Source organism: Aureobasidium melanogenum (genome assembly GCF_000721775.1).
Source record: "Aureobasidium melanogenum CBS 110374 unplaced genomic scaffold scaffold_30, whole genome shotgun sequence".
Lineage (NCBI taxonomy): Eukaryota > Fungi > Ascomycota > Dothideomycetes > Dothideales > Saccotheciaceae > Aureobasidium > Aureobasidium melanogenum.
In genome coordinates this window covers 69,438-81,475 of record NW_024470082.1, presented here as the reverse complement: position 1 = coordinate 81,475, position 12,038 = coordinate 69,438, and the positions used below count along the sequence as shown (strand labels likewise).

The 12,038-nt window shown below is 45.2% G+C and overlaps 3 protein-coding genes across 3 annotated transcripts; 1 reads left to right on the top strand and 2 right to left on the bottom strand.

Annotated features, from left to right (window-relative positions):
- Positions 1 to 385: 385 nt before the first annotated feature.
- On the top strand, positions 386 to 1,984 carry M437DRAFT_88385 (uncharacterized protein; the record flags this gene model as incomplete). Its single annotated transcript, XM_041028812.1, has 1 exon — positions 386 to 1,984. One exon carries the CDS (start codon positions 386 to 388, stop codon positions 1,982 to 1,984), a length of 1,599 nt encoding a protein of 532 aa, XP_040875639.1.
- A 112-nt stretch (positions 1,985 to 2,096) lies between these two features.
- Positions 2,097 to 3,585, bottom strand: M437DRAFT_88384 (acid protease; the record flags this gene model as incomplete). Its single annotated transcript, XM_041028811.1, has 2 exons — positions 2,097 to 3,284; positions 3,340 to 3,585. The coding sequence occupies 2 exons, from the start codon at positions 3,583 to 3,585 to the stop codon at positions 2,097 to 2,099; spliced, it is 1,434 nt and encodes a 477-aa protein (XP_040875638.1).
- A 588-nt stretch (positions 3,586 to 4,173) lies between these two features.
- M437DRAFT_69769 (uncharacterized protein) lies at positions 4,174 to 4,726 on the bottom strand (the record flags this gene model as incomplete). Its single annotated transcript, XM_041025338.1, has 3 exons — positions 4,174 to 4,288; positions 4,342 to 4,605; positions 4,659 to 4,726. The coding sequence occupies 3 exons, from the start codon at positions 4,724 to 4,726 to the stop codon at positions 4,174 to 4,176; spliced, it is 447 nt and encodes a 148-aa protein (XP_040875637.1).
- Positions 4,727 to 12,038: the final 7,312 nt, after the last annotated feature.

Genomic DNA, 12,038 nt, shown 5'->3' with positions numbered 1-12,038 from the left:
ATGTCTAGCAAAGTGCCAAGCACAGATGACCGCTAAGCCAAAGTGGAAAACCAGACTATTGTAAACCTTCCATTCCATACAAGCGACCAACCACCCGGAATGCCTATTACAATCAGATGGCTGGGTGTGTCTACCAACAATAGCCTTTTGTGCATATATTACCTTGCATCTTTTGTTGATGTCTGGTTTGTTCCTGCATAATCGTGCATTACAATCTGCCTGTTCAGTCACAATATTTCTGTCCTGAACCAACCTTCTCGCAACCACTCTACCAGATCACACATAATCAGCCACACTGTGCATAGATCTTGCACAAACAGCACGATCAGCCTATCAGAACTGTTCTGAGAGTCTTCTTGCACAACTCACACCTGACACTACAACCATGGCATACCTTACTCAACACCACACTTACCCAATGCGGTCAACAAACAAAGAGCCCCAATGGGCAACCGTCTATGACGATTTGTTCAGCCAATACGTCGACATCGAAGCCGATGACTTCAAATTCGGCACAAGCAGTTCAGATGAAGCCAGCAACAATGAACCCCTCGAAAGCCACTTTACCGACAGTGGCGACAGCAGTTCCTCCGAAGCAGCAGCCCGACGTCTTTCAGACGACTTCTGGGCCAGAACACTTGCCGTGTTGGAAAAAAGCGCATCCTCCCTCGAACAGCAGCAAGACGGCACACAACAAAGAAACAGCGAACAGCACAATTTGTCGCCGGCCGCTTCTTTCTACAACACAAAGAATACTCCACATGCGGATTTCCCTAGCCTTGATGGGTTCCCCAGTCCTCACATCTCGACTGTTCCATCTTCGCCTTCTGTTGAAGCAGCGGCCAGGCGCCGAAAAGCAATCAGATACCAACAAGAACGCTCTACAAAGACTCCCGAGAGACCTGTTGGCGTGACGAAGTCATATGCTTCGTCTAGCAAGTCGCCAAAGATGATGTCGCCTTCGCGTTACAGGGCAGGTGCCCAAGATGCCTGGGTTGAAAGCATCTACCAGACCCCAAGCAGAATGACCAACATGAACCTGCCTATCAGAAGCATGCCTCTGACTCCTCCCTCAAGCGGAAGAAGCAAACCTACAATTGGACTCGGCTTCCAAGGATGGAATGACCTTGACGCCTCACCCATGCAGCCATTTTCGAATTATACCGAGCAAAGACCTCACTTCTCAAGTCCCTTCGAGCAACAGAGTATGCCTAGACAATTCTACAGCCCTGAAGCCTCTCCCCTCACCAGCCCCAGCGTTGAACGCGGAACCTTCTTCGCCGAAGAACCCACCATCTTCCGGGATACCTACTACAAACAACCCTCCACCACAAATGTCTACAACAAGTCCGCCTGGAGCGCAAATTCCTTCGCAGCAGAGGATATCTACGAGCCTTCTCCTACATTCAGCCCTTGGTTGGCGAGTGAGAAGAAGGAAGCAGAGTATCAAGCCTCACTTAACAATTTCCAAGTCCACAACAGTTTCTTGGCAGCAAACTACAATGATCCTACTTTGGCTCCTGCGTATGCGGAAGAGCCGTTGGTGGATTTGAATGTAGCGGCGGAGGTTACGCCTTACTACACCACACATGCCTACATCGCTGCCACAAGAAGAGAATCACGCACACCCTCGCCACCAAGGAACCGCATTATAAAGCGCAACTCTTCTTCGAAGACCCACAGCCGTAAATCCAGCTCAGATCACAAAGCTTCCAAAGCAAACAAGGCTGGCGGATTCGTAAACTATACACCCTCAGACAGCGAGAAACTGCTTACGGGGGTTGCACCATCGGGAAGCAGCAAGACGAAAGCCAGACGCGAAAGAGAAGCTGCAGAGCGCTGGAGGAGATTCAGCCAAGCTGCTGCAAAGGCTGTTGCCGAAGCAGGCGGTGCATTGACCGAGATGGCACCAGTTGCCAACATGTTGCCTCATCACACCGATTTGGTGGATACCGAAGCAGGAGGAAGTTATACTAGAGTATGAATGGAAGAAGTAATGTCAAGAGCTCAACTGTCAAATTTCCCTTCGTATATAATCTTTCTATATCACTGCCAGAATTAATATTTTGTCGAACAAGGACTCAGTAATCTTTTCTTCAGAAATAGTCAGCTTTGCCTCCAAGAGTGATTGTGCCATTGCTCAACTGACATTCCCGAGCCGAGAAACGGACTTGTGCTGCTCCCACGTCAAACACAGTGAGGACGTTTCTCATGAATGTGTCTCCAATGATAGTCATGCCTCCACCGTTATCTTGCACACCGGTAACACAGAAGCCCGCTCCAGTATCAATGATCAAATCGAGAGGGTTGATGTAAAAGACTTTCTTCGAGATGGTGACGCCGAAAAGAGGTACAGTAGCATTGCAAGCAACTGTGTACAAGCCATACGACGAGCTCAAAACAGCAGGGGGACTGAACGCCGCAGCAAGGGCACTAACAACATCGGTAGGCGCATATATCAAACTCGTTCCTGAATCAACGATGGTATTATAGGTAGGGGCGCCAATCAAAGGTGTCTTTTTCGGGTTTCCAGTCATTGCCACGTCGAAACTTGCGTTCCAGTTTTTGCTCACAGCCCAGCCATCTACCTCGATAGAGTAGAATTGATACTCCTCAGTTGGACCTGTCGATGAATCGATACTGACAACAGAGATATTCGCCACAGCCCAGGACTTTCCGTGTGGGATATTGGGGATACCTCCGACAGCTAGGACACCACCAGCTGATTGGGCGCTCTGAGTAACGTCGCGGTCAAGAGCGATGCTGAAGATTGGAGCGGTGATGTTCTGGACAAACATACTTGTGAGAAGAGGATTGTAAGGAATGTTAAATCCTGGAATGTCTTGAGCTGGGTCACTGCCACTGTATTGATTTGTCAAAGATGCATAGGCGAGGCCGACCAATCCAGAAGATGTGCCATCGCCGTACCAGCCAGCCACAGTAACGAGACCCATGGTTTGATTCTCAACTGTAAGACCAGCAAATGTCAAGTCCTCGGTAATGATTTCGCCATTGAGGCGTTCTCCATCAGCATACGAAATGTTGAAGTTGCGATTGGGGACCTGCTGAGCTGTGGATGACAAGGAGTAGGTAGGTCCAAAAGCACATTCTGCTTCGTCAATCACTTCAGAATCGGATGGGTCGACGCAGGTGAATTGGCTGTTGACAAGCCAAGTGTCGCTGCTTCCAGTATCGATGACTACTTCAAAAGTCTCGCCACCTGCACCAAGAGATGCAAGGAAGACACTTCCCGCACCCACCGAGAGAAGGTCTGTTGTTCCATTCTGGAGCTTTGTCAATATCTGTCTGCTAATCAACTTGTTCCTGTCAAGAGCTTACCTGAAGCCGAGAAAAAACACCATCTACATGTCTGCCAGATCTGATGGCTTGAAGGTAACCAGCGCTCAAAGAATTTGTCTTTGCATTCGCTCGTGCAAGAGGGATAGTATGTCCAGTAACTCTGTTTGGACTCGGTTTTTGAACAGCAACTAATCGACGTGGTTGATTGACTCTGAAGTCAAAATTGTCTCGAGCGGCTATAGGGACAGTAAGAGCTGCGAGAACTGCAGCTTCGATGAAACGCATGTTGGGTGGTCGAAAGAAAGGCGAATTAAAACGAGAGTCGAGAAGATAAATGAAAGAATGATAGAAAAAGAATGTAGTAACGATCAGTCAAACTGTTCTTGGTCAAAACAGACGAAGCAACAGGCTTCGCGGGAGAATAAAAGCCAGGGAAGTAGGGTCGCGCCTGTGTTTTTGTCAAATGTCCTACGTAGAGGTCCAAACACAATCAGATGCAAGTTTGCGTGTGTTCGGTCAAATCCCTTGCCTGGTGCAAATTGCATCGCACATTCCTCTTGCAATCCACCCACTTGGCCCTCTTTCTGGGCATCTGGGCATTGATACTAACAGCGAGTCATTCCTGAATGCGAGAAAAACAACTATAGTAAGGCTTGTTTCATCGTTCTAGAGCGGGTCAAGTTTGGGAGGTCTTCGATGCATACCACAAAGCAAGTCTATATAAACCTCTCATTATCGTACACGTTCACCCACATCTCAGCGCCCAACGCCGACTAAGATCACCGACGTATCATTTTGCTTCTTGTTGTTTTCATTGCAAAGCCGTGACACTTCCAACACCCACATCGACCACGTTGCCGTGGTTCACTGAATTTAAGGTGGTGTAATGGTTGGAGGAGTAGCTTCTCGCTTGACCGTCATCATGGTCGAGCAAGTAGGGATGGGGTAAGGGCTGGTATTGCCATCACAGAAGTTTTCATCGTAGCATCTGTTTGCTATCTCAGCCTTCAGTCAATTCGAAAAGAAACAAAGCCAACTCACCCTCCATAACGCATCCCACAAGAGTTGATTGCGTCCACACAGATAGAGTGAGGGGTACAGGTGCTCGTGGAGAGCTCAGCAGCTTCTGAAGTTTCGGCGTCGGTTGTCACAGCACGGGTTGCTAGAGGTGTAGTCGTAGCTGTCTTGGCAGGAGTAACCTTGTATTTTTTGGTGTACGGAGGCTTTGCCTCGGGGACTTTGTGAGCAGCAGCAACAGGGGAAGCATTCAAGTCGCGAGCGTCGATAGTTGACGAAGCATGGTCACTAAGAGCGCATCAGAAAAGGTATTCACTATCGGATCATCGGTTTCTTCATACCCTTCGGCACATCTCGGGATGAGAAGCGCAAGAGAGGTCGAAATGAAGACAAAAATGGAGAGACGCATGTCCTTGTGAGATGTGTGAAGATGGTAGCACAAGAGGGGGAGTTGAATAACCAATGACGAAGCTTTGTATGATTTTAACTTCAACTCTCAACTTTGAGGGATTCAAAGCTCAATATGTATTCTGATTTCCAACTGACGACGATAATAGGGCTTGTTCAAGCGAATTTTTCAAGGAATGCGTGGATGTCAAGATATCGTTCACGTTGCAATATTTTTTGGTCGTGGTGGTGTGCTGGAAGGATGCACAACGATCGGTGTTGCAATGGGATACAAGGTCGTGGCAAACAATCCTGGCGTGAGTTTGCATCCATTCCTTCGATCGTGGATAGCTGAGGAGCAAGTCCTGGTTCTCGGGGAGGTGCGAACGGTGCATTGGGATCGCCATGCTTCAGCCACCAAGGATCAACCCTTGCGTGCTGTGTCAGCTGCGAAGGTCATGTTGCAAGACGCCAACTCTTGTGCAGTATTTTCTGATGTTCTATTATAACTGTGATGTCCTAAAGTGGACTTTAGGCTGATGACAAGGAATGCGTGTAGCATCAACTCAAGGTATACCATCGGGAGATGGTTGCAAAATTATAGCAGATCCTAGATGCAGTTTTGAGATGCGACATCATTGTATGTTTCTCGATCAAGTTCTATAGGTAGCATTTTCTCTGGGAATGCGGCGTTCGTTGATGGGTGCATAGCTGTATAGCGAATACGACTCAGAGTCGTAGTCTGTGTTTCAACTTATCTTCAAGTCTGGAAGGCAAGCACGAATGGGAGATGATTCGGAGTTTCCTCTCGTGCTCTCTTGAGATCCGTCCTTCCGTGTTGACGCAATGTGTTCCATCACTCTCTTTGAATACGCAATGAGCTCCACTCTGACGACAAACAACATACCACGTAGAAGGTCCCTCAGCAACAGCATGTAACCGCTGGCAGGTAGACACTCATTGACGCTGCCACTTTTCCGCGTTTCCGTTTCAAAATCCTGGTGGATGCTGACGATTTCTTGCGGGACTGTGATGTTATAACCTCCGTGATCTGCAAGCCAGGGTTTGTTGTTCCTTCGCCATCAAGATAAGGCACTTGGGTATAATCGATTGTCGATCCAAATCTAAGATCGTTGCGACGTTGATCGGTGTCGACTATCAAAAGGAAGATTGATAAGACAGGTTGACCATGGCGGGATCAGGCCTCAGGTAGAACGAAAGAAGCACAGGGATGCTCATACGTGGCATGTTTCCTTCCGAAGCCGAATATCGTGCTGCTGTGAGTTCCACGCGTCGAAATGGTTCTAGTCTCCTTCATCTAACACACCACTTTCTAACTCTTGATCATGCATCGGTGGACACTCCGGACAACCATCTGGTGGCGTTTGGGCGAGGTCTCGACCGCGAAAGACCTTTGAAAGATACCGTGAAGCAATGTGATTTTGCTGTGGTCTGGGCCGCAAGGAACCAACGAACTCGTGCTACCAAGGGCAATATCCATGTTTTTGTGGCTGGAGATTCGAAACAGGGCAAGGTGAGGAACGCGCCACGTTGCGCCGAACCACCTTCTAGGGACTGTCAAGAGCAGAAGCGCAGAGTCTAGAATACGGAGTTGTCCGGCAGGTAGACGCTAAGAGCCGTGCTGTGTTTGGTTGTGTCGGGCAGTCCGAAACTTATCGGTCATAAACAACATTCGGAGAGCACTCCAGATGGCGTGATACTGGCCATGCGCTGGCAGACAGCTGGTAGAAAGGGGCGTGTTGATACAAGTCGGGTCGCACTTCCATGACGGACGATCTGGTTATGCTTGCTCGGGCGAGGATGATATCTTCTGCCCTTCAATCTCTCCGGTTTGTTGAAAGCTCGTGGATGATCTGGGGCAACAAGTCAAATTGTTGTTTTCAAGGTCTTGTGTGCTTTGCCAAATATTTGTGCTTGCTGGTGAGTCATGTAAGTATATTCCACATTCGAGGTCTAGTGCCAACCATGGGTCTTACAGCTGAGTGAAAGTCGCTAGTAAAACAATACTCTTGCAAAAGGCGTTTATGCATACTTGGTCACCGATGCCCAAGAAATCGGCGCATCGCATACAGTCGATGATGTTGATAGCGATCATGATCCCAAAAGCATCCGATGCCACAGGCGGCGGTGAGAAATGAATCGACATAGATTCAGCGGTTTCTCGTGTTTTGATCTGACGAAAGGGGCTTGGTAAATCCACTTTGGCTATCGATGACACCAACACTGTCCGTGTGAAGCGACCGCTTAGCATTTTAATGCATGCATTGGAGGTCGGTGTCGTTGGTTGGTATCTATTTTGTCAGCAGTTCGGTCTCGATTTTCAAGTCTCGGTTTTCCAGAATCTAATCAAGGCCACGTCATGGTTTCTTGACTACGATATGATGTTCACCTTGGACACATTGAGCGGTCAAAGCTTTGAGAGCAGTTGACTCTCTTAAGAGCCAAGGTGGTCAACCTTACATGCATATTCGGTAGCGTTGCAACTTTCGGTTCAGATGCGTGACGCATAGTCACTGGAGATGATACGACAAGAAGCAGGCAGCAATGAACAAAACAACAGCAATGAGTGCACCCGCTCTCTCGGACTTACGCAAGTCAGTAACGTGGAGAGACGCAAGCGTATTTGAGCTTGGTCTTGGTCTCGGCCTATATCCTCGGGGTTCCAGTCCTGCTCTTTCTCTTCGCGATCGGTGGTAGTCATCCTCGATATGTTGACGTAGAGCGGCTGGGGTCACAGAGTATCGTTGTGTCTTCATGGCATTTTCTTGGTATCTTCGTATGTCTTCGTGTATCCGTTCATTCTGAGGCGACGAGCATGCGAGCAGACGCTAACGCAAAGCTCCCAATTGTCGTAATGATTGGCTTCAACGTCACAGAGAAGGGGCAAGTGCATCATACGTCGCGTATAGTATCGTCCATCTTGATAATCGTCCTTCGTGGCGGCAGGTACGCAACACCGAGTCTCTCGGACAGCCAAAGGTCGATAGGTCTACCACAATAGAGCCACAATGTTTACGGACGCACTCCACTTAGATGGCTACTGCGAGGCAGGCCAAGCTCCTTGGGCTTTCTTGCTCTTCTTGAGCTTCAATCCACACCATTCAACCCTCGCGACAGCGACAGTGACTCAAAGGTCGCGTATGCGCTCTACTGCGCTCCGTCAAGGAGAATACCCGCGATCAACTGGCAGCAGGCATCGCGTTTCAGAATCGACCATGGGCGAGAATGAGCCTCACGCGCACTCGCTCATGTCCTACAATGGCGTTCTCTGAATTTTGAGTTGGAGAGGAAGAAGGAAAGGAGGGAAGACAACAACAAGCGGAGAGATAAGAGATGACTCCTCAGCGCCAAGGCTCTGCGTCATAGACCCCTCATCAACCGGGCATTCTTGAACCGAGGTCCGACGATGAAGCTTGAGCCAAGCCTCGAACTTGTGAGCAGGGTTGTACCTGCAACAATGGGCATGTAGATGTTATTGCGAAGCCGGAGTAAGCCATTGCTTGGCGGATTTGGTATATAATCGTGCCGTGCGCCAGTAGTCTAAAAAATCAAGTTCCTTTAGCAATTACATCTAGTAGCTAAGCTCTAGAAGGCCTCTACGGCCTAGGGTGCCCTCTATGGCCCTTAAAAGGTAGACTTACGACTACCTCGACCCCGCACGACGCCGGCATCGCTATTGCGCTCCTTATTAGTTAACTTGTAGGAGTTATAAGGATATAATGTAGTTGCAAGAGTAAGCTAACATTAGCTTCCCTTAGTCCGCAACTACACTTTTCTTATAATTAGCTACAACCCCTACAACTTCGAGGATAAGAGTAGCAAGGCATTTATCTTTAAGCTAAGCTTATAGCTTTCCATTCTACCGAAGACAAACATACGTCTACGAGGAGTTGTAAGATAGATCTAAGTGGTCTTTCTAGCTAGAGGAACTCTAATTGATATAAGAAGGATATCCCTTCTTATAAGAGGACTAGATAGCATAGTACTACTAACATAGTACTTTAGCCTCTTTAAAACTTCTTTATATCCCCTGCTTATATAACTCTCTTACATTCTAATAGAACCCGATCTCTACTACGACCCTACAACTAGCTACGCTTAGCTAGAGGGGTCTACAACTAGCTATTAACCAGTTAGAGGACCTACAACTAGGCCGCAATAAGTCGGTTAAGAACCTCGAGACCCTTCGTCGATGACCTGTAAAGAACTACTCGAGATCCTCTACTATATAGAGCAGAACCGCCTAAACTAAGAGGCCGAATATGTAGAATACTAGGTAAGGAACTAACCTAGTCTATAACAGCCCCTATAATAGGCGCCTCTACCTCCTCTATAGCTAGAGCTAATGTAACAAGATACTCCTCCTACTTCTAGCTTTGTAACCACTACTAGAGAGCATAAGTATCGTCTAAAAGTACCTATTTAGAAACCTCCTATCTTTAAGGAAAAGATAAAGAATGAAGAAGTAGATAATTAGATTACCTAACTTAAAAACTAGATAGGTTTGCAAGAGGACTTTATCTTTTATAGACTGTTATAGGATAACGAAAAGAACCGCCTTACTTCTTCCTATCTAGAAGGGGACCTATTTAATTGCTAGCAAGAACACCTTATAGTTAATTCTTTTACAGCCTAATTGTTAAAGATCTAGTACCGTTATATAGATCTCGATTAGATGGAAATTAAAAAGAGACGATTTAAGCATATAAGACAGACTAGTTTAGCTAGGGCTTTTACAAGGGACTTACAAACCCTTTCGCGCAAACTTGTCCCTATCCTATCTCCTAAAACTTTTCTTAGAAGGTATAGGGATAGCCTTCGAGAAGATGTAAGAGATGCTCTAGACATATAGCTTTATTTACCCTCGAATACCTTAAAAGATGATTACATTAATAGGGCTATTGCTCTTAATAAGGTTTATTTCCGTCATAGGAGGAAGAACTAAAGTAAGAACCTAAATGCAACTATCGAATCCCTTAATGCAATAGGCGAGAAGAAGAAAGGCAAGGGTAGTAGCAGAGGAAAGGGCAAATAGGACAAGTTAAAAGTTACTTGCTATTCCTATAATAAGCCTAGCTACTATGCTAGAGAATGCCGTTTAAAAAACAAGTAGGTAAGGTTGTAACTAAGGTAACTTCCTTACCTTCTAAGGCCTCTAACGAAGAAGAGAACTTAGTTGCAAGTATAGATGTAAACGTAACCGCTAGATCTTCGCTAGAAGAGGAGACTAAATACTTTGCTACCTTAGATAGTAGTCTTCTTACGCTATACGGAACTGTTGGACCTCGTAATAATGTCTGCAAGATTATCTTTACACTTAATACTATAGCATCTAGTGTTTACATATCGGCTTTAAAAGCTAGAACCTTTTAGAAGAATTCTATTATTCCTATTACAATAAAGTTAATCGTTCTACCGAATAGGCAAACTATTGTAACAAAGGAAGGACTCGAGTTACCCTATACCTTAGGAGACTAGTTAGGAACTCTTAAAGCGCAACTTATAGACTTTAAAGGATACGATGTTATCCTAGGACTATCCTAGTTTATAAGATATAACCCTATAATCAATTAGCAGGTTAGCATAGTATAACTATTACATAAAGATACTCTTACAACTTACGTTCTTAAATCTTACTCTAGGATCTTTGCGTTATAAGATGTAAAGGTGGAGGATGAACGAGAACTGCTATATGCACTTACTAACCCTATAACAAATGGACAACTTAGTATAAGAAGAGCCCCCTTGCTGCTTATAGCACTACGTGCTTTTTCTAGTCTAGAGCCGGATAGCAAACCTGCTGTTATAACGCTCCCTATCTTCGTTGTAGTCCTATAACAATATCCATCTATATTTAGAGAGGAATTACTAACTAGACTGCTAAAGAAAAGAGACATTGTCTATTTAATTAACACCGGAGACGCGAAGCCGACGAACATATAGGCCTATTCGTTAAATCTAATGTAGTTGCAAGAATAGCAAAAGCAAATAGATATGCTATTATAACGAGGTCTTATCTAGGAATCCTCTTCGCCGTAAAGAAGTCCTGTTCTCTTTGTACTAAAACCTAGTAACAAGTAGAGAATGTGTGTCGATTTCTGTGCTCTAAATAAGCTTACGAAAAAGAACGGATACCCCCTACCTCTCGTGCAAGATTGCTTAGATGCACTTGCTAGGGCAGCTTAGTTTATAAAGCTTAATCTTGTTTCTAGCTTTTAGCAACTATTAATGGATCTAGATTCCGTTACAAAGACTGCGTTTAATACTCGATAGGGAAAGTATGAGTTTCTTATTATGCCTTTTAGCCTCTACAACGCTCCTACAACTTTCTAGACATTAATAAATAAAGTCCTACGTCCCTTCTTAGGAAAATCAGTTATTATGTATCTTAATGACATACTAATTTACTCTAAAACCGAGAAGGAACATATAAAGCACTTATACGACGTTTTTTAAGTGTTATAACGAGAGTAACTGTTCGCCTCTACTAAGAAGTATGTAGTAGGAGTGCAAGAAGTTAAATTCTATGGTCACCTTGTTACGCTAAACTATACACAACCTATACAAGACAAGGTTAAAGTCATCCGAGACTAGCCTACCCCTTAAACTGCGTAACAAGTCCGTTAGTTTTTAGGACTTACAAGCTATTATCGCCGCTACATTCGTGGCTTTACAAAGCTTATAGCCCCTCTATTAGATTTATTAAAGGAAGAAGATGTAAATCTTCGCGCTGTAAAAAAGAGACCTATTTAGTAGAACTTGCAGTGCACTCATTCCTTTAATAAGTTAAAAGAGACCCTTATAACTAGACCTGTTCTAGTTGCACCTAACACTTTAAAGCCTTTTTAGATTAAAACTAACGCTTCGGAGTAGGCAATAGGATCTATTCTGTACCAAAATAGCGAGGATGACAAGTTACATCCTATTGCATTTGGTGGACGCAAATTAAAAGCTATAGAACTAAATTATCCTGTCTATAAGAAGGAAGGACTTGCAATTAAAGAAGCATTACGCACATGGACTATGTACATTCAAAACGGACATAAGACAGTTATTCTAACTAATCATGAAAGTCTAAAGTACTTACAAACCATAAAAACCCCGAGTAAGCGAGTTGTAAGGTGGTTTAAGGAGTTTTCTAAGTATAATATCGAGATTCGATATAGGAAAGGATTAGAAGCCATTATCCCTAACGCTATATCACGGCGCCCTGATTTTATGGGGAATACTCCTACAAATGTTGCAGAACGTATTAATGCTATGCGTTTCTAAGCGGACGAAGAAACTAACTTCGTAGAAGCAATGATTGCCTT